Source organism: Bos mutus, chromosome 22 (genome assembly GCF_027580195.1).
Source record: "Bos mutus isolate GX-2022 chromosome 22, NWIPB_WYAK_1.1, whole genome shotgun sequence".
NCBI lineage: Eukaryota > Metazoa > Chordata > Mammalia > Artiodactyla > Bovidae > Bos > Bos mutus.
In genome coordinates this window covers 50522949-50544770 of record NC_091638.1, presented here as the reverse complement: position 1 = coordinate 50544770, position 21822 = coordinate 50522949, and the positions used below count along the sequence as shown (strand labels likewise).

Sequence of the window (21822 nt, the reverse complement as noted above, 5' to 3'; positions counted from 1 at the left end):
AAATAGAAAAGAGGGGCTACCTTCCCCACACTCCTTCTGCCTTCTTAGGAACCCAGGGCCAGTCCTCTAGAGGATGGACCACAGTTCCCCACAAAACTCCACAATAAACCAAGTGCTATCAAAAATTCTTTTTTTTTTTAAAATTAAGGTAAAACCTATACATCATAAACCATAAAATGGTTTAAAATAACCATTTTAAAGTATACAATTTAGTGGGATTTAGTGTATTGACAATGTTGTGCAATCAGCATCTCTCTCTACTTTCAAAACCTCATCACCCACCAAAAGACACAACTACCTTGGATACTTGCTACACACCCCCATTCTATCGCCTGGCAAACATACATGCTTTCTGTCACTAGGGATTTGCCTGTTCTGTATATTTTATATAAAAGGAATCATACAAAATGTGACCTTTGGTATCTGTTTTCACTTATAATCTTTTTGAGGGTAATCCAAATTGTATCATGTCTCAGGACATCATTCCTTTTTGTGGCTGAATAATATTCTGAGAAGCACGTATCACAATTTGTTACTCAGCAACCCTATATACAGTCAATGGAATTCTCCAGGCCAGAATACTGGCATGGGTAGCCGTTTCCTTCTCCAGGGGATCTTCCCAACCCGGGGATCAACCCTAGGTCTCCCGCATGGCAGGCAGATTCTTTACCAGCTGAGCCTCCAGGGAAGACATTATCCAGTCACTGGTTGACATTTGAATTGTTAACACTTTTTGAATATTATGAATAGTGCTACATGATCATTCTTGAACAAGTACTTGAGCACCTGTTTTCTATTTCTTTGGGTATGTACCTAGGAGTAGGAAATGGCAACCCACTCCAGTATTCTCGCCTGGAGAATCCCAGGGACAGGGGAGCCTGGTGGGCTGCCGTCTGTGGGGTCACACAGAGTCGGACACGACTGAAGTGACTTAGCAGCAGCAGCATTGTTGGGTCAAATGGCAATTCTATGTTTAAGTTTTTGACAGACCAATAACTATTTTCTACCAGCAATGTACGTAAGTTTTTAACTTCTCCACAAGATGGTCCAACTGGTTTTTCCTTTTTTTTCAAATTATACCCATCCTAGTGGGTGTAAAGTGGTAGGCAATTCTGGGTTTTCTTTCATTCAATAAACCTTTATTGGATGTGTCATATGTACTAGGTACAGAAACCAGGGCCAGATTCTGAAGTAACTGGTGTCTTCAGTAGATACCAAAAGACATTTGATGACATTCAATATCCAGTCTTGATTTTTTTTCACTCATTAAAATAGATGGATTTTAAAATTGTGGTTTTAACCATTTTCATTTTTAATGTTTAGTTTTGTTTATATTTTGGCCGCACCACGTGGCATGCAAGAACTTAGTTCCCTGACCAGGGATCGGACCCATGCCCTTTACAGTGGGAGCACGGAGTATTACCCACTGGACCGCCTGGTTTGAATCATTTTTAAATATGTACAATTCAGTGGCGTGAAGTACCTTCACAGTGTTGTGTAACCACACCACTATTTCCACAATTTTAGCCCAAGGAGAAACACTGCACCCATTAAAAAATAATTCATCAATCTTCCATCCCGTTTCCTAGGACCTTCTATTGCACTTTGTCTCCATGACTCTGCCTACTGAAGATAATGAATATAGGTGGAATCATAAAATATGTGCCCTTTTGTGTCTGGTTTCTTTCACTTAGCCTATCTGTACAACATTCATCCAGGTTGTAGCATGTACCAGAATTTTGGTCCTTTTTTTTATTGTAAGAAAATAAACATAAGATGAAATTTAACGTTTTAAAATACACAGTTCAGTAGCATTACAGACAAGCACGTTGTTGTACCAACACCACCATTCATGTCCAGAATTTCAGCTTCTCAAACTGGAACTCACAACCCATTTGACAATAACTTTCCATTCCCTCCTTCCCATTCTTGGCAATAACCATGCTACCTTTTGTCTCTGTGAATCTGACTACTCTTGGTATCGCATATACATGGAATTGCCCCTGGATTATTTCACATAGCTTAGTGTCTTCAAGATTCACTTACACTGTAGCATGTTTCAGATTTTTTTTTTTTAAGCCTAAATAATCTTCCATTGTATGTATAGACCTAGAGCTTTGTAGTTTACCTTCACAGAGATCTTGTACATATTTTGTTAGATTTATACCTAAATATTTTGTTTCCTTTCTTCTTCTTTCTTGGTGCTGGGTTTTGCTGGGTTTTTAATGTTATTATTATTTTTTCTTTTGTTTCTCGGTTTTTAATTCTATGATTACTGATCTATAAGAAAGCTATTAGCCAGCCACTGCACTTAATTTGATGCTGCACTTCCACTCCCTAACCATCCTTGGCTCGAGGCAGCACCAAAGGAGTCCAACTCCCATAATCAAGAGCATCACTTCCCCCCAAGAAGCCCCAGGCTGCCACGCACCTGCAGGGGAGCAGACGGGCACTCTCAGTCTGAAGCAATCTCTCTTATGCCAGGTTCATGCTGAAATGTGCAGAAACAGGCGAACACTCACCCAGTAATGAGAAAGGGAAGTTTAGGGGTCCTCACCTAACATGCTCAGATACTCTTTACAACCCCATGGACTGTAGCCCACCAGACTCCTCTGTCCATGGGATTTTCCAGGCAAGGATACTAGAGTGGGCTGCCATTTCCTTCTCCAGGGATCTTCCTGACCCAGGGATTGAACCTGGGTCTCCTGCCCTGCAAGGCGGATTCTTTACCAGCTGAGCCACTAGGGAAGCCCAAGTCCTCACCCAAGTTAGGACTTAAAAGAGAAGTCTTCCGGAAGAAAGTGCTCTTGAAGCCAAACCGCGGAGACTAGCAACTTGGCTGGTGGAGTTGAAAGGTGAAGAAGGGGTTGTCGTCACAGGTCACTTGTGCTTGCTGTGAGTTCCCTGTGTCTAGACCCTGGTTCACCCATTTGCTTTCCTGCTTATGGCCTTGCACTGTGCCCAGGTTACAGACTGTGGACAAAGCTAGGTGATAAATCGCTCTTGTTAGTGTCTCCCTGTGCTCTTTGAGAGGGCACATGCCTAAGGGTGGAATTTCTGGGTCTGGGTCTAGGTGAAGGGCCCCCCCTTTAGAAAATCATGCAAGTCAGTTTTTCGAAGTGAGTGCAAATTTACCCTCCCAGAGCCAGGAAGAAAAAGACTGCATCTTTTTTATTTCACATAGAAATTTCCCCCCTCCTCTCCCTACCACCATTGCCCATCCCCTGCCCTGCCTGGCCCAGGCCATGCCAACAGCAAGTCAGAGGCAGGCAGAAGCCTGGGCGGGCCGAGGTGGCCTGAGAAGCCTCAAGACTTTGGTGCTTACAGTCAACAAAAGACCCTGGTCTGAGGACCAGAAGTAGCCCAGTCACATCTGATCACGGCTATAAACGGAAGTCTGGAACAAGGGGCAAGCCCTGCTGGAAGGAACACTGAGCTGATCACGTCAGCCCCCACAGGGAGACCCAGTATGATGGAGGTGGGGCAGGGTGTGTGCAGGAAAAGTAGGTTTCTGGGCCCCACTTTCACCCCCATCTTCTTATTTATCCTTGTCCACATGGCTGGTCCTAGAAGAGGGGCCATGCCTGCCAAACCCTCTGCCAAGCCAGTCACCAGTCCTCGGCCTAAGTCAGAGGCATGCATCTGGCCACTGATGAGACTCACTGTTTTCACTGCCACAGGAAATTGTCCAGCGTGGCCTGGGAGGGGGTGGGCACTGTCCTGGCCCCCAGTTTCTGCCTAGCCCTGGCCTTGGGCTTTGGTTTAACCGGCAGTGGGCGGATCATAGTTGTGTCGGTCTGAAGGAAATGTCAAGGAAGAGGCCTACAGAGAGGACTGGAACGCAGGGCTCAGCCTTGGGGGTGGGCAGGGCTGCTACACAGGGCAAGGTCTGGCTCTGCCCACCTAGCGCCGCAGCCACCAGTAAGCTGGGGTCTGGGGGTACAGGTGAGGGATGATATGGGCACCATAGTTTAGCTCAGCCCAACACCACAAAATAAGGATACAGGCTGGATGAATTTGGTTCGGCCTCCAAGTCCATCGAAGCCAATCCTTACCTAAAGCAGAAGGAAGAGGTGAGTGGGCTGGCCTAATGGGCTAGGGCCACCCAGCTCCACCTGCAAGAAGGCAGACACTTTTCCCTTGTGGGAAACCGCACTCACTGCATCTGTGCTGCGGCAGGGCTCTGCCCTGACCCTCTTGGTCTGTTTCTGGCCCAGGACAGCATTCCGGATGAAGACGGGAAACGCGCTAGCCAGCTCCTCATCAGGCTCCCCTAGACAGCGCTGGCCCCCCAGCGAGAGCTGGGACTCCTGCAGAGGGGACCCCAGAGCCAGGCTCGATGAGCCAGGTGGCAGCAAAGAGGAGGGTGGGAGGCATGTGGGAACAGGATCAGGATCTCTGGTGCCTCATCCGGAGGCAGGAAGGACAGGCAGTAGGGTTCCCAGGGTGGCTCCAGAGTGCTTCAGTCCTCCAGGAGTGAGAGGGCTCTGGCAAGACCCTGACCTCTCAGAAGACCAGCTTCATACTCAGTCCTGCCCAAGGATGGAGGGTGACTGCCTGAACTTCTTCAGGGGCCTTACCTGCCTGGGGCCTTTGGGCATCTTCTTGGGAACGTCCTGAACAGGAGAACTGTGAGAGATGTGAGGATTAATGAGACAAGCAAGAGAAAGGCTTTGTATAGAGTGAGTACTCAGGAGAGGGAAGAAGAGGTGCTGGGACCAGATTCATGTCCAAACCCTCAGTGCCCCGTCAGCCACTCAGAGCTGTTAGCCCAGGACCTGAAGAGATCTCTTAGCCATCCTCCCTCCAGGCTGTGGAAGGGCCGGGGACTACCACTTACTGTGCCTTCTCAGGGAAGAGCCTCTTGGCAAGGCCATACTGGGTGCTGGAGGGCTGGGTTGGGGGAGTGTCCACATTAAAGGTGGCATTGAGGTCAATATCATCACCAAAGGCTGGCCGGCGAAGCTTCACGCTCACCATCTCCATAGGAGCTGGGCTGTAAGGCAGAGACAGTTTGGTTACTCAAGATCACAGCGGCAACAGCCCCTCAAGCATTAGAGATGGATCAGCTCCAGGGGCCTGGAGCTCACACCTGGTTTAGAGCCATTCTTCAAGGAAACCCTAATCTCTCCAGAAAAAAGAGATTAGTCCTTGGCTTGATCCTTCACACAGTAGAAGTCTGGAAGACATGCAAGGAAGCAAGCAGAAACCCACAGAAAACCCAAATACACAAATGAAAAACGTTTTGTTCAAGAAGCCGCATTTCTCAGAGTGCATGCAAGGATCCTGTCAGAGAGGTGACCACAGACTGAAGCAGATGAATGTTCCTTCCAGTGCTACTTATCATGGCCAGTAGACAGTATTAGAGACTGTCCAAACAACTCCCCTAGGGGCTGGCAATTTCAGAGCTTGAATATGAGACATAAATTCAAGTAGTGTTCCTAGAGACTTCCCTGGTGGCCTGGTGTTTGGGAATTCGCTGTACAATGAAGGGAATGAGGGTTTGATGCCTGGTCAGGGAAGATCTCACGTGCCACAGCTGGGTGTGTACATCCTGGAGGAACCAGGGTATACACAAGCCTCCAGAGCATCTCTGTGGCCCCTGGCACCCAGTGGCATCTGAATATGAAGCAGTACCTGTGCAGAAGACAGTAAGCTCATTTCTGCCGAGGAGACTAGGGAAGGGAGTACAGAGGACAGTGGACCCTTCAGTGTGGAGAAGAGCTGGGGGACACGGAGCAGGACAGAGCAGGGGCACACAGAGCAGGGGGACATGGAGCAGGGGGACATGGAGCAGGGGGACACGGAGCAGGACATGGAGCAGCGGGACACAGAGCAGGGGGACACGGAGCAGGACATGGAGCAGCGGGACACAGAGCAGGGGGACACGGAGCAGGACATGGAGCAGCGGGACACAGAGCAGGGGGACACGGAGCAGGAAGACACAGAGCAGGACACAGAGCAGGGGAACACGGAGCAGGACACGGAGCAGAGGGACACGGAGCAGGACACGGAGCAGAGGGACACGGAGCAGGACACAGAGCAGGAAGACACAGAGCAGGACACAGAGCAGGGGGACACGGAGCAGGACACGGAGCAGGGGGGACACAGAGCAGGACACGGAGCAGGGGAACATGGAGCAGGACACGGAGCAGAGGGACACGGAGCAGGACACGGAGCAGGGGGGACACAGAGCAGGACACGGAGCAGGACACAGAGCAGGTGGACATGGAGCAGGACACGGAGCGGGGGGACACAGAGCAGGACATGGAGTAGGGGGACATAGAGCGGGGGACACAAAGCAGGTGGACATGGAGCAGGACACGGAGAGGGGGACACAGAGCAGGGGGACATGGAGCAGGACATGGAGCAGGGGGACATGGAGCAGGATACGGAGCAGGGGGACATGGAGCAGGACGGAGTAGGGGGACACGGAGCAGGGGGACATGGAGCGGGGGACACGGAGCAGGACACGGAGCAGGGGGACACAAAGCAGGGGTACATGGAGCAGGACACAGAGCAGGGGGACACAAAGCAGGGGGACACGGAGCAGGACACAGAGCAGGGGGACACAAAGCAGGGGGACACGGAGCAGTAAGGCAAGGGGTGTCCTGCTGTGAGGGGCAGTGTGATTGGCCTGAAGCCTGAAGGTCCACCCCGCCCACAAGGCCAGCTCCATGAGGGCTGAGTGCAGAGGGTCCTGGGAGGTGTTTCACAAGAGAGTGGCAGGATGCCCAGGAGTTGCTATGCTGGACAGATGGGAGGAGTAGAGGATGGGTTCCAAGCTTCACACAGAGGTGGTAGAAAGGGAAGGGGTCAGGGAGGCAGCTCCTAAGTTAGATGGGCAGGCTCTGAGCAAACGAGCGGATGCGCGGAAGAGGGAGCATAGTGATTTTCCAACATTGAAAACCAGCTCGAATAAAAGCAGCTGGGTCGCTGGGCTGTGTTTTCTGTCCAGACCACCAGCGGGCCAGCCAGGCCTGAGGACCCTCTCAGCCTGTCTGCTTCCGGGCGGCCACCCAGGCAGGGACACCCATCCCTCGGCCTCTTGGCTCCCTCTGCTGGCAGCTTTAGCGTGCCGGTGCTAGGACCAGAGGAGAGTTCTTTTGGTGGGTGGTTTCATGTTTGTTTCAGAACCTGCGGCAGGCGGATATATTAGGTGAGCTGCTCCATACACAGGATGCTCCTCCCCTTTCTCTGACCATCCCTAAGTCCTTTCTGGCCTCTCTTTGTCAAAGCCCAGGGCCTGCCTCAAAGCTGCTTTTCAGCTCAGTCTTGGCTGTCACTCAGGCCAGGAGGTCCACAACTTTCAGACCGACCTGGGCCACCTAACCCCCACAAAGCCAGAAAGGGTGAAGACACCCTTACCAGGGAGCTCCTCCAGCTTGGAGTCCCTGTTCCACCCCAGAGGGTCAACGAACCTCTCTAAAACGAGGCGGTTGATAGTTTCACTGTCTCCTGGTGGCAGCTTCAGGGTTTCCTGCAGTATCGTCAGCTTTTTTTTCAGGCTCTTCAGGAAGGAAAGAGAAGAGTGTGAAAGAAAGGCTGAGGCACCAAGTCCAGAGTGACCGCCACGGACGTGAGCAGTACGCATGAAAGGCAAGCCCACTGGGACCAGAACAAGGCCTGAAGGTCAAATATCAGGCTCAGGAGGCCAGGACCACCTGACCTCAGAACCCCTCTGGCGGTGACCTCCTCTGGTGACCTCCTCCTCCTCCGGTGAACCCCCCTCCTCTGGTGACCTCAAGGATACAGGTATAGGACAGACTGTGAGCAAGACCCCTGTGCTCTCTGTCCTCTGCTAAGGAGCCCAGGCTCCAGATCAAAGGCCAAGATTCTTGTCCTGACCCCGAACCAGGAGGATACAGGGAGTCCAGAGCTGCAACCACTGACTGATGCAGGGTTTGTGGGCAGAACTCACCCAGCCCACGTCTTGGAGGGCACATAAACCACCCTTCCTTCCCATCTGCTCATAGATGTTTCTCACCGCAATTTCCTTGTCAGCACTCTGTAAGTCCTTCTGAGACGACTTCAGCTCCAACTTGGCCTGGTCCAGTTCAGAGCAGACTGTCTGCAACTGCAACAAAGTGTAAGGAGCGAAGGACGAACACAGGGGTGGCTGTATGCCCTGTCCCTGCCTGCTGCTACCCTAGCTCATGGGAGCCCAGACCCAGGAGGAGCGGGGGACACAGGGAAGACCCGAGCTCCACGGGGCTGGACCTTTGTCTTAGTCTGGCAGCGTTCATCTGGAGCAGTCCAGGCTCCTCCCTACATCCCTACCCTGACATGCACCATGCCCAGAAATAAAAGCAGCTGTGTTGACTGATTCAGGTTTCAAGAGGCCTTCTACAGGGAGTCAGTCCCCTGGTGGTCTAGTGGTAAGAATTCTGGGTTTTCACTGCCACGGCCCAGGTTCAATCCCTGGTCAGGGAACAGAGGAACAAGGGGAATAAGCCAAATGGCAAAACACACACACACGCACAATAAATAAATAAACAGACCACAAAGAAAAGAACAAGAGGCCTCCTACTCTAGGCCTGGAACAAAAAACAGGCCTCTGAAGCCATCACATTTGGGACCTGTGTGCCCCAGCCAGCTGAGAGGTATGGGGAACAGAAGTGTGCAGCTGTTGGGGCGACAGTTGCATGACCTGCCACCCTAAGCAGACAAGCCACACAAGCCAGAGTCAGTGCCTAGTGAGGACCAGAAGCCAGGAGTCATCCCACAGCCCCAGGGCCTGGCCTAGGAGAGACTCACACGCATGACAGAAGGACAGCCACCTCTCCCCTGGCGCTCGGCTCCCCATTAAGTTACCTTGCTTCTGGAAGAAAGCAAGTCCTTCTTCAGTTTGTCAGCTAGCTCCCCTGAGGCCTTCCGTGCCTCTTTTAGATTCTCGTACTCTCTATGAAGGGACCACGGAAAAGAGATGTCAGCCTGGGACACCCCCTGGTCAGACTGAGTCACAGCACCAAGCAAACACAAAGCCCAGCCCAAGCCCCTAGCCCTTCTCATTCCAACTCTGACACCGGAGCCTAGCAGGGACCAGCTGGCACTGCAGGGGGTTGAGCACCCCAAATGCTAGAAGGGCTAGTGAATCTCTGTTTCCTGCCTACTTGGAGGCACTGGAAATTTGAGAGGGTGTGCAGGAAACCCTGACCCCACTAGGAGGCCCCCTATACCACCTGGCTGCACACGAGGCATTGGGGATCCTTAATACCTGTCAGCCAAGTGGCCCCTTTTCTCCAATCCCACACCCAGGGGAGTGAACACCTGAGCTAAGTTTCTGATGCAAGCCAGGCGGGGTCAGTAACCGCATGCTAATGGGGAACAGGCTCCAGATATCAAACTGGAGCATGGCGAGCTGTGCTAACCCTAACCTCCTTAGAAATAACACTTATAATTCACATGCAATTCTCTCAATAATTCTGTGAGGCAGGTTATTATTATCTGTTCAGGAAGCTAAGAATCAGAGACGTTAAGAAACTGGCTCCTGGCCACACAGTAAGAGGTGGGATGTGGTTCAAACAAAGGCAGCAGGGCTCCAGAGCCTGCTCATCACTCTGCCTGCTCTGCTTCACAAGAAATGGGCAACACAAGGAGGGGCATGGCTTGGGGGCCATGACTCAGCTTGGATACAGGGGCCAGAGTACACACTTCTTGAGGGACACGCAGTATACAGCCAACTGCTCCACCGCAGACTGTCCTACACCCATGTCTCGGATCATCTCCTCCACCTCAGGCCGCTGGCTCCGGAGTAGGAGCTCGATTCTGAAAAACACCCAGCCCACGGCATTTAAAATCTGGAGGCTGATGGGTAGGTACCCAGTGCAGCTCTGCCTCCCTTTGCTGCCGTTGCTATGGAGACAGCCTGAGCTGCTAGGATGCTTTAGCAGGCAGCTCTGCCCAAAGAAAGGCCCCATTGCAGAGCTCAGCACAGCTGTAGGGATGCTGCTGAGGGAGAAGGGGTTGTTGACAGAGGGTCTCAGGTCAGGGATGCCCAGGGAGAGGTTCTTAGAACAAAAGCCGGCCAGGTTTCCCATGGAAAGCAGAGGAGCCCGCAGAGGCTGAGTAAGGCCTGAGCCCCCCGTGGCCTACGGGGAGCTGAGCCACTGAGCTGAGCCACCCCCTGCTGCAGCCCTGAGAGCTGTGCCCCGGGGGTGCAAGGGCACAGGGTAGGCCCCCGCTCTAAGCTCACCGCTCCATGTTCTTCATCTTGCTCCGGAGTCGGCGAGCCTCCTCTCGTGCTTGCTTGGCCTCATCCTGCTGCTGCTCCAAGTACTTCATCTGCTTCTGAAGAGCAAACGCACCCCCACATGTCTGTTGCTTGGAGGTTCCAGGGGCCAAGGCTAAAATCGCCGGGAGAACTCCACCCTAGAACTGTCTGCTTTTGAAAATGCTGATAAGCGTGTGCTCTAGCCCCAGGAGGTAAGGCTCCTGGGCCCCACTCTGACATGTGCTTTTGCTGCTACGAGGCCCTGGACCAGCTGCTTCCTCACCCCCTTGGCTTGCTTCCTTCTGAGATACGTCTTACCATCGGTATAGCCCACTCTCAGCATCTAAAGGCCTGCTGGGGGCTGCCAGAGTCCAGGGACTGTGGAGGAAGCTGAAGAAGCCTGGAGCACAGATCCAGGCTGTGCTATCCATCAGCTATGGACAGTTGCCAGGGTAGGACAGCTGCCCTCAGCACCTGGCCACTTCATCTCTGACCTGGGAATGCCAACACACTCCTGCTCTGTGGCCAGGTGCTGGTTTGCTCCTTCCTTCCCATTGGCCAGGCCACGTGATCCAATCCAGCCACCAAGCAGAGCCAGAAATGGCGAACACCCTGGGGCCCTATCTGTTCACCCGGATGGGTCCTTTTCCTTCTCAAATGGCATCCAGCAATGACTGGCTCCTTCATATGAGGTCAGAATTTCAACTGTGGATTCAGATCAATCACCTCCTGCCCCTTGGAGAGCAAGAGGCTCACCAACCCAGGCTGATACAAAATTCATCCGGTTCTAGAGCCGCTTGCTCTGAAGGCTTTGATCTGCCCGGTCAGCTCAGCACAGCCGACTTCAAAGGCCCCCTGCTCCTCTCTGGGATGCTGTTTGATCTGGCTCCAGAGAGCAGCCCAGCCAAGGACAGGCAAGCTAATGGAAGGTTCTTCAGGCTGGCTTTGTCAGTGGAGTACAAACCACTTTGGGAAACATGGCCTAGGCTCACTGAGGTCTTGGTTGAGCAGTCCTTCCACGAAGCACTGGGCAGGCCTCACCTCTCCAAACTAACTAGTACAACATCCACAGATGCGGGCAATACGACCCTTTTCTCAAGGGCTGGGTGGGAGGCCTGGGGAAGATGGAATTTCCCTCCATTTTACAGCTGTACAGACCACGGTATTGACCAAGGCAGACACAGAAGACAAGCCCACAGTGGTGAGCCCAGGAGGAAGACTGTATCTCCCCACCAACCTGTGCCCACGGGGGCTGGGGACTCACCTTGAGGGTGGAGCACAGCATCTCGGCCTTGTCCAAGGCCCGCTGCAGGGACTCCACAGTGGCGTTGCGCTCATCCAGCGTGTCCCGCAGAGAGTCGATGATGAGCTGGCTGTCTCGTTTTTCCTTCTCTGGAGCAGGGGTGGGGGACAGAGGGAGAGGAGAAGCCTGTCCACTATGCACTATGAGAACCTGGGCCCCTGGGCCCCAGCACCCCACCCGAGTCAGGTGAGGAACAAGTTGTGGGCCACAAGTCAGGCAGCCTGCTTATCTCTCTGGCAAGCACCAAACCAGGGATGCCCAGCCATTCTGGGGATGAGACCCTTTTTCTGCCACTCAGAGTTACCTGAGTAAAGATTTCACTGCTCCCTGATCCCATGGTCTAGTTAATTCATCATCCCAGAACTCAAGCACTGAAAAAGTCAAAGTTAAAGTCACTCTGTCGTGTCCGACTCTTTGTGACCCCATGGACTATACGGTCCATGGAATTCTCCAGGCCAGAACACTGGAGTGGGTAGCCTTTCCCTTCTCCAGGGAATCTTCCAACCCAAGGATTGAACCCAGATCTCCCACATTGCAGGCAGATTCTTTACCAGCTGAGCCACAAGGGAAGCCCAAGAATACTGGAATGGGTAGCCTATCCCTTCTCCAGGGGATCTTCCCAACCCAGGAATCAAACTGGGGTCTCCTGCATTGCAGGTGGATTCTTTACCAACTGAGCTATGTGGGAAACCCCTCAAGCAGGTTCCTGCCAAATCTGGCAACAGAACCCTCAACTACAATATTCTGACCTGTCAGGTAGACTCCTCCCAGCCTGGGTCCTAGGCAAGCAGCCCCAGACAAAGAAGAGGCTCACCTCATCTGGGTGAACAGCATCAGTCACCTCCCTTTCCTTTCCTTTTCTGTCATTACAAGAGCTGATAAGACTTTTGGATATACCAAGCAGGGAGAGCCCCTGGATATGCCAGAAGGCTGAAGCCTTCCTCCCAGGCCTCAGTCCAGTACCCAAGTCAGGGGCTTCCCAAGGCCTCTGGGAACTCACCTTTCTGGGAAAGCAGGGCTCTGGTATTATCCAGCTCATTCTGCAAGGCAATACTCACAGTAAGCAGCAAGAAGGCATCACAGCTGGCCCCCACCCAGCCTCACATAAGGTCTGTGGGGAGCCCCAGGTGGGGACAATGAGGCCTGTGGGCCCAGGGAAGCATGAACCTGCTGCTCCTCAAGGCCAAGTGAGATCAATAAGGGAGACAGAAGACTTGCTTTATCTGAGTGTCTTTTTAAAAGTCGGTAAAATGAGGATAATCTCAGGTACAAGACCCTAGGACGGGAAAAGAGGCATAACAGGGGGCAAAAGAAGTGGAGCCTGGCCTGCGCAGTTGGTTTTATGGCAGAAGCTTCCATTGTTTCCTCGGGCCTGTGCCCGTCCTGACCTTCCCTGGCATTAGCTGGACCCAGTGGGGACACAGATTTGGGATGGCCAAGCACCCTGGGCCACACTGCTCCCTCCACCCTGGGTCCTACCTGCTTCACAGTCTACCCGCTCCCAGCCCTAAGCTGGCTCTGTCTACCAGGACTCTTCCAGCCCCAGAATCCAATAGGGTAGGGGAGCCAAGACAATTCTTCACCCCTAGATGAAACCTCACCTGTGCTAGGCTCTAACCAGACTGTTGTGAGGGTCAAATGAGCCTCCCCAAGCCTGTACATATGTTCCAAAGCCACTGCCACAGAACCACTGAGAGGCTGGGGCAGAAGAGAGTCCAACTCCCATTCAGGAGTCCCATGCACTCAACACCCTTGTGGGCAAGAGATGTACCTACTCCATAAGCAGGAAAACCAGGCTCAGTAGACCTGAAAGACTTGGCCTAGGGTCCGTGATGGTAGCTAGATGCAGAACAATCCTCATCCAGGTTACTCTTCCCAGGTCAACGCAAAACTCATATTATGACCAATATAAGGCCGGGCCCCTGTTGTGGCTAAGCTCCTGTTGTCAAACTCTCTACTCAGGACTTTGGAGAAGGAGCTATTGGTGGCTGAGCTGGTTAAACAGGCTGGACATCTCAGCTAGAAGCCATGGGTAGAAAAGGGCACACACAGGCTGCCTGAGAGCAGCTGCCAGCCCAACCTTACTGTTAGTCCCCTAGCACCTTCCACACCCGAGCAGGGTGCCTTCCAAGCCTTTGCTCCAAACTACTCAAGATTTTGCCTTCCTGTCTCCCAGATATGGCTTAGAAAATCAGAAAGAACTGAAGCTGCCTTTGTTGCTTTTCTCACAAGGAGGACACGGCTTAAAACTGGGAGCAGTTACCATGACGATGAACACGTTAGCTTTAAGCACAAAAGCTCCACGTCTTGAAGCAGTGAGGTTCCAAGGACGTCACAGCCCCCCCGGGGGCCAGGGCCAAATGAATCCTAATCTGACAGATGCCCAGAAAATTAACCCTCAGAGTCCAGGTTCACTTGCAAACCCCAATCCCACTTCCTTGAGAGGTTTCTGCCAATCCAATCCCTTTGTGCACAAAGCAAGCTAAATCTTAGGCTTGGAGGGGAAGCAGTAGAAGTGTGGGAGGGGGAAGCAGTAGAAGTGTGGGAGGGAACCCACCCATCCTCCCCTGCAGTGTGGGTTTCCATCCTGGCTGCATATCTTGATTCCAGGGGCCCTGCCCTCCACTCCTGCACTGGGAAAGACTCAGGCACCTGGATACACACCAAGCTGCCCAGGCAGTTGTGAGGCACAGGCAGGTTTGCGAACAATGGGTTCACACGTCTTCCCTGGCTAAGGACTGGAAAAGATGGTTGTACATTCTTTGTAAGGTGAGGGGACTTCGAGAGACACATTCTAAACTATGGTCAGAACTGCTCTGAAATCCCAAGAGGAGGGCTCACAGTCAAGTGGCTCCCTTCCTGACAGAGGATTTCTCCAATGACTGGAACATCGTCAATTATTCTCTGCTCTGACTGTCCCAGCCTTGAATTCTCTATCAAGTCTCCCCTTCCAGAACCCATCTCCAGACTCTAGGTACCCTCCCTGGGTAGGAGCAGAAAGTGAACTCTCAGAGGGCCTGGGATTCAGCAGAATGAGATAAAGTCTGGGTACCTTTAAGAATTCTGTATCTAAGACATTCTCCTCCTCCGGGGCAAGGTCAAAGTAGAGCTTATTGATAATGGTTCTTTTGCCGACCTGAATGAAAGAACAAGACACAGTGTGACTGCATAGCTGGGTCATGGGCAAGGAGGACAGGGGACATGCAGCCAAGCCCATCTCCCGCCTAACCTTTCATAGCACATCCCTTGAATGGAGGTGACCTCTGCAATCCTGTAGGTGTCCCAAGCTGGGTACCACTAGTTACTGAGTCATGTCATTACAGATCCATGTGGTAACTGCTCAAAAGATACCCCAACTCTAGGTGGTGGGCATTGCAGGGGAAAGGCAGATAAGGAGACTAAATCTAGCCAGGTGAAGACTGGCCCAGGCAACGAGTCCATCTGCCAGCTCCCCTTGGGCAAAAGCAGGCCTCCCGCACTATTTAAGAGCACAAGTGAGGCTCAACCAGCCTCAAACCAGATGGTCCAGACAGGTCAAAGACATTGCTTTGCTTCAGAGACCTCTCCTCATCCTTGCTCCCTGGCAAGGAATGTCTTTAGCTGAGGAGTTTTCACCCCACCAACTTTACCTGGATTCGGCACTGCGGGCAGGTCCGACTTGGTGCTGTCTCAAACCACTGAATTAGGCTGGAATGAGAACAGAAAAACAGACTGGTTTTAGGGGAGACATACAGGCCAGGTAGCCACCCTGACCATTACAGCATTTGAACTGCTCCTCTCTGACCCATCGCCTGCCCACCCAGGAGGGTAGCACCTCAGGTAGTGATGGTATATCCTACAAGGCCTGACTAGTGCAAGCAATCCAACCAACTGGCCTTTTTTTTTTTTTTTTTGCCCTTGCTGGCTTGGACTTCTCTCCCCTGAGCTGTAATTTTATCAACTGTCTAGGCTTTGACTGGGGTTAGGGGCAATGGTCAAAGTCAGGGTCCCTCAGAGACAGGAATTATAATACTCCAAAGGGGTAACTTTCAAAGTGAGGGTAAATGAGAGGTAGCAAGCAGAAGTAAAAGTAAAACACAGCCCAGCTACGCACCATCGATCTGCCCCAAACTTTAAAATATTCTTCTACTAGGGCATTATCTGGTCCAGTGGTAAAGGACTCTGTGCTTTCACTGCCTGGTTGGGGAACTAATATCCCACAAGCCAGGCAGTGCAGTCAAAACAAAATCAAGATGTAGTGGACAATCTACTAGTTGGCCTACTTGTAGACAATCCCCCCCAGGGACCAGGGAAAAACAGTCCTTTTGGGAAGATGATACCATCTTTCTAGACTGCAATTTTTTTTTCTATAAATATTTTTTTCAAATACATATAATACAAAGCTAACCATGCACGATGACGGAATACTACACAGCAATGAGAATGAATGAGTCTATAACTCAGAACAAATTATGGGTGAATTACATTAACGTAAGATTGAAGAAGAGAAACCTGATACAAAAAAAAAAAACAAACAAACAGTAAATTGTGTTTAATTCCATTCACATAGAGTAAAAGGTAGGCAAAACTCATCTATGTTGCTGGAAGTCAAGACAGTGGCTATCATGTGTGGAGGAAAGGTGGACTGGTGGGAGTAACTGGAAGACTGCACGGGGCCCTGCTGCTGCTGCTGCTAAGTCGCTTCAGTCATGTCCAACTCTGTGCGACCCCATAGACGGCAGCCCACCAGGCTCTCCCATCCCTGGGATTCTCCAGGCAAGAACACTGGAGTGGGTTGCCATTTCCTTCTCCAATGCAGAAAAGTGAAAAGTGAAAGTGAAGACGCTCAGTCGTGTCTGACTCTTTGCGACCCCATGGACTGCAGCCCAGCAGGCTCCTCCATCCATGGGATTTTCCAGGCAAGAGTACTGGAGTGGGGTGCAATTGCCTTCTCTGGCACGGGGCCCTTGGACTCTTTAATCCACAGAGACTGGTTAAGAGGCCAGAGGAGAAATTCAGGCAAGGCTTTCTTGGGACTGCACCAGGAGGGAGCAAAAACAAGCAACAGGTGTCCTTGCTTGCTCGCTGGGGAGAGGGGAGTGAGGAGAGTGAGGAGCGGGTTCCTCATATGGGGTGAGTGCAGAGGGGCGGATTGGCAGGCTGAGCCACAGTGGTAGCTTAGGTGGCAGTGTGCCCACCCCTTTGGTGGTCCTGTGTGGAGGGATCCTGTACAGTACCCTGGTTTTGCTCCAGGACCTCAGAAATGGCAGCTGGGTTTTGGCCTTTTTGTATGTTCTTGTTCATAGTTTGCCCGAGCTGAGCACGCATGTAGTTACTTTTAGTCCCTTATAGTTTCTTTGTATTCTGTTGTTTGAGGAGGCATTTGTCTAGGTGCAAATGCAAGCATTCTGGAAGAGTGTCCCCGGTCCCAGTCTTTCTCAGCAGGAGGTTTCTGAAGTGCTGATGTCTAGTTTCTTGCTCTGAATTCTGGTTGCATAGGTGTGTTCAGTTTGCAAAAATTCTGCAAGCTATACATTTCTTATATTTGTACTTTTATGTATTATACTATATTTCAATACAATGCTTGGTTTTAAAGTAAACAGTTACACAAGAGAAAGCACTGCACATTGTAAACCAGAACATAACCACAGAGACTTCAGACACTGGAACTGTCACTCACCATGACAGATACACTATGCCGGATAAACAAAAATTAAGATCGAAAACATCAAAAGAGAATTTGAAAATAAAAGGTGACATATCAGAACTTAATAAGAAATAAACAGAAATTCCAAAACTGAACAAATGGCCCAAATTAAGAATTCAATGGATGAATTTAATAGCAGTTTAGGCAGAGTTGAAGAATCAGTACATTGAAAGATATGCCAGAGGAAACACTGAGAATTAGAAAGGTGGAAAAATACGTAAGAAATGATAAGAGATATAAAAGTTACCGTGATGTCTAGGATACATATAATTAGAAGTTTCAGGAAGAAAGCATTAGGTAAAATAACGCCCTCACCTCTATGTCCTAATTGCCAAAACTTGTGAATACGCTACCTTATACAAAAAGAGTAATTTGGAGCTGTGATTAAGTTAAGGAGATGGGGAGATTATCCAGGGGTGTCTCATGTAATCACAAGCATCCTTATAAAAGAGACAGAGTGTCAAGAGTCATACAGAGAGGTTTGAAGATGTAACACTGCTGACTCTGAAGATGGCGAAAGAGGCCATGAGCCAAAGAAGGCACAGCCCCACTTCCATCTTCATTTTAACCAAGCAAGACCCATTTTGGACTTCTGACCTCGAAAAGACCTTCTGTTGTCTTAAGCCACTAAGTTAGTGGTAATTTGTTACAGCAGAAATGAGATGCTAACATAGAAAGAAAAGAGATAATGGAATAGAGGCAATATATGAAGAAATATGGCTGATAGTCTCCCAGAACTGAGTAAAGAAATTGTTCCACAAGTTAAAGAAACCTCATGAATTTCAAGCAAAATAAATAAAAATAGTAACAAAAAGTGAATTGAGGTAACTATATTATTGTCAGACAAAACAAACTTTAAGTCAAAAAAGCATACAAGAGATAATGACTTTATATATTGATAAAAGGCTCACTCCAACAAGAAATAACAATTATAAACATATACACCTAACAAAATAGACATGAAATATATATATGAAAGAAAATTGTACAGAATTAAGGGAGAAATAGCAAGTTCTATAATAAAAGTTTGAGGTGTTAATATTACACAATTTCAATAATGGATAGAACAGTCAGACAGATGATCAATATGGAAACAGAAGGCTTGAACAACACTTTATACCAACTAACCTAACAGATGTATACTCCCCCCAACAACAGCAGAAAACACATTCTTCTCAAGTGCACATGGAACATTCTCTAGGATAGGCCATATGGTGGGCCACAAAACAAAGCTTAAAATTTTTTAAAAGATTGAAAATCACACAAAATAGATTTTCTGATTAAAATAGAATGAAACTAAAAATCAATAACTGAAGAAAAATGGAAAATTCACAAATGTGTGGAAATTAAACAACACACTCTTAGATAACCAATGGGTCAAAGAAGAAATCGCAAGGGAAATAAGAAAATACCATGAGATTAATGAAAATGAAAACATATCAAAACCGTGTAAGACAGCAAAAGCAGTGCCAAGAGGGAAACTGATAGCTTTAAACACACACAGGAAAAGCAAAGATACCCATTACGATGGCTATTATTAAAAAAAAAAGTTTGGCAAGGATGTGGAGAAACTGGAACCCTTGTGAATTGTTAGTAGGAACATAAGACGGTACAGCTGACACAGGAAAACAGAAGGGCAGTTTTTCAAAACATTAAACATGGAATTACCATATGATCCAGCTAGTCCACCTCTCGGGATAACCCAAAATAAATGAAACTAGTAACTTGAAAATATACTTGTACACCAATGTTCATAGTAACATTATGCACAGTAGCCAAAACATGGAAACAACCCAATGTCTATTAACAGATGAAGCGACAAACAAAATGTGTTATTTTCGTACAATGAATAATAATCCCTTAGTCATAAAAAGGAGTAAAATTCTGAAACATGCTACAACATGGATGAACTTTGAAAACACTATGCTTAGTGAAATAAGCCAAACTTAAAAGAATCAAATGTGATTTCACTTATATGAGGTCCCTAGAAAAGAAAAATTCACGGAGACAGAAAGTAGTTTTACTTTCTAAACCTCTGTTTAGAGGTTTCCATGGGCTGTGGGAAGGGGGGAATGGAAAATTATTGTTTAAAGGATTCAGTTTGGACTGATGTAAACGTTCTGGAAATAGTGGTGATGGTGACACAACGCTGTGAATGTACTTAATGCCACTGAATTGTCCTCTTAAAATGGTCAAAATGGAAAGCATCTTCGAGCTCACTGAGTAAACATTCTCCTGAAAAATTTTTTAAATTTTTGAAGTTTTCATTGAAATTAAATGGTGGCAGACACGTCCAAGAAATATTGCAGGAATTTGATTCCTTTATGAATCTTGTAAGAGATCAATGTGTGAAGCTGGGCAACAGAACAATACTGAAATGGTATTAATATGAGAAAATAGTATCATCATATCAGAAGTTTTGGAGCAAGTATAAATAAAGGCTGTGTTCACCAGAAAAATCAATTGCTTCCATATGTCCTTTCCAAAGGGCCTATTTTACTATGATATAAAAATCAGGTCATATACATTTTCATAACTGAACTTTTTTGTTAAGTAAGCTTTTGCAAAGTGTTAAATGTGGAGAAAGAAATGGCAACCCACTCCAGCATTCTTGCCTAGAGAATCCCATGGACGGAGGAGCCTGGTGGGCTGCTGTCCATGATGGGGTTGCACAGAGTCAGACACAACTGAAGTGACTTAGCATGCATGCATGCATTGGAGAAGGAAATAGCAACCCACTCCAGTATTCTTGCCTGGAGAACCTAGGGACAGAGGAGCCTGGTGGGCTGCTGTTTATGGGGTTGCACAGTGTCGGACAGGACTGAAGTGACTTAGCAGCAGCAGCAGCATGAATATTCAAACATATTCATGTATAAGTTTATGTATAGCTGAAATCAACACAACATTGTAAATCAACTATACTACAATAAAATTTTTTTAAAATGTTAAGTCATATATATATATATATATATTACTCCAATAGAACAGTGTATAGTGGGGGAAAAAAAAGGAAAAGTAAAAAATGGTTAATTTTATGTTACACGTATTTCATCACAATTTAAAAAAGAAACTCAGGACTCAGCCTGTCCACAGCTACCAGGGGGTCCCCCCACCAGCTGTGCACTCAACAGAATGGTCCTACCAATCAGCAGAACACCTTGATTCGAGAGCACCTCCTTGCCATTTGATGTTAATTTGGGTTTGCTTAGGTCAGTGAATACAGTGGAGTGTCTGACCAAGAAGACGACTCTGGACAGAATCGTACAGAATCATTCCAAATCATCAAGCAAACCACAACAAATCCAGTAGACTGTTGGTTACCAGGTCTGGCAGAAAACAAAGGGCTCACTAATGTGGTGAAAGCATCTGCAAGGACAAATAATTTTGAAACCACATCTCTCTGCAAGCCAATCAAAGAAACCTCTACTCAGTCTTCATTAAACCAAGCCTGTACCTCCCCCTCTCCCCACCCCCAGCCTCAGCTCAGCTGTCACCTCCTCCGGTAAGCCTGCCACACAACTCGCCTCTGCCTAGGTCAGGAACTCTCGTGGGATTCCCATCTAATGCCTTCCTCATCACCAGTCTGGGCTCCGGGGACGGGTCGCCCGGAGCCCCGACACCCTACTGTCCGGTAGCCCTACGGGAGCGAGGGGCCAGCTCCAACGCAGCGTTCACTCACCAATGCGAGTGGAAGGTGTGGCCGCAATGGATGGCGGCCACGTCGCGGGAGTGATCAAAGAAGTCGGAGCAGATGGTGCACAACGCACGGATAGGCATGATGACTGGTCTCGAGTAGCCGAGGTAGCCAAGGAAACGGCGACGGGTCCGGCTTGGTGGCCGTGCCTCCGCGTCTTCACTAGCTTCGAATTTGGCTCCACAGCGCAACTTCCTTGAGAGGATCGGAAGTGGCTGCACGGAAGGTTGGGTCCCGATTGGACGAACCCTCGGGGGGCGGGGCTTAACGGCCCCGCGGCCGTGAAGAATCCTGGGGCGGAGCGCGGGCCTGAAAGTGTCTAGCGGTAGTTCTCAGGCTGCTTGCGGTTGAGACCGCAGGTACAGCGGGAGCGCAACGTTGGATTGGTACGGGGACCAGCTAGGCTGCTAGCCGGGCCCCTTTGGGGGGCAATACAGGGCGTTATGGTCCCAAGGCAGAGGTGACTCGAGGTGCGCTGGGCACGGGCTTTCTGAGCCCTGTTCTCTCAGCGCAGCCTTCTCTGCTCTCGGAGAGTAGAGTAGGGAATGGGACGACAGTCCCGATAGAGAGCGGGTCCCCTGGGCTCTAGGCGGTGCTTGACCGTATAGTGGAAACCCATAGTTCCCAGACCGAAAGAATGCTGCATTCTCTTAGCCCTCATTTCTGAGTGGTCCTAGAAAGATGAACCACTCAGGACATCTCAAGCTCACGCCGGATCTATACAAGCAAGACTTGATTCCTGAGTTTAGAGGTGATTAGAGGTGGCAGGGCCAGTATCCTGACTTTGGTCTTAGCTCTCGGGAGGATCAGTTTTGCCTCAGGACTGTTGTAATTTTGGAGGCCCAGATACATCTTAGACAAGTGACTAACAAACCTTTATTATTCCCACATCAGAGTTGTCTTTGGGATCCTCTCTGAGGAAGAGC

The 21822-nt window shown here is 49.6% G+C and overlaps 1 protein-coding gene and 1 pseudogene across 1 annotated transcript; one reads left to right on the top strand and one right to left on the bottom strand.

Annotated features, from left to right (window-relative positions):
- Positions 1 to 1718: 1718 nt before the first annotated feature.
- On the bottom strand, positions 1719 to 21086 carry TRAIP (TRAF interacting protein). Its single transcript, XM_005892124.3, has 15 exons — positions 20882 to 21086; positions 15146 to 15203; positions 14569 to 14652; positions 12517 to 12556; positions 11478 to 11605; positions 10196 to 10290; positions 9655 to 9768; positions 8815 to 8902; positions 7988 to 8077; positions 7422 to 7510; positions 4841 to 4996; positions 4581 to 4629; positions 4161 to 4310; positions 4005 to 4055; positions 1719 to 3797 (listed from the first exon to the last, which is right to left on the bottom strand). The coding sequence occupies exons 1-15, from the start codon at positions 20977 to 20979 to the stop codon at positions 3669 to 3671; spliced, it is 1419 nt and encodes a 472-aa protein (XP_005892186.1). The 5' UTR covers positions 20980 to 21086; the 3' UTR covers positions 1719 to 3668.
- Positions 17919 to 19636, top strand: LOC138984723 (small nuclear ribonucleoprotein G pseudogene; annotated as a pseudogene).
- Positions 21087 to 21822: the final 736 nt, after the last annotated feature.

Bases quoted from the DNA above. Each gene is read 5' to 3' on its own strand.
- TRAIP (XM_005892124.3), bottom strand. From the start codon at position 20,979: ATGCCTATCCGTGCGTTGTGCACCATCTGCTCCGACTTCTTTGATCAC. The intron at 15,204-20,881 runs GTGAGTGAACGC...TTCTCATTCCAG, and splicing joins CACACCTTCCACTCGCATTG to CCTAATTCAGTGGTTTGAGA. The intron at 4,311-4,580 runs GTAAGGCCCCTG...TCCCCTCTGCAG, and splicing joins TGCCCAAAGGCCCCAGGCAG to GAGTCCCAGCTCTCGCTGGG.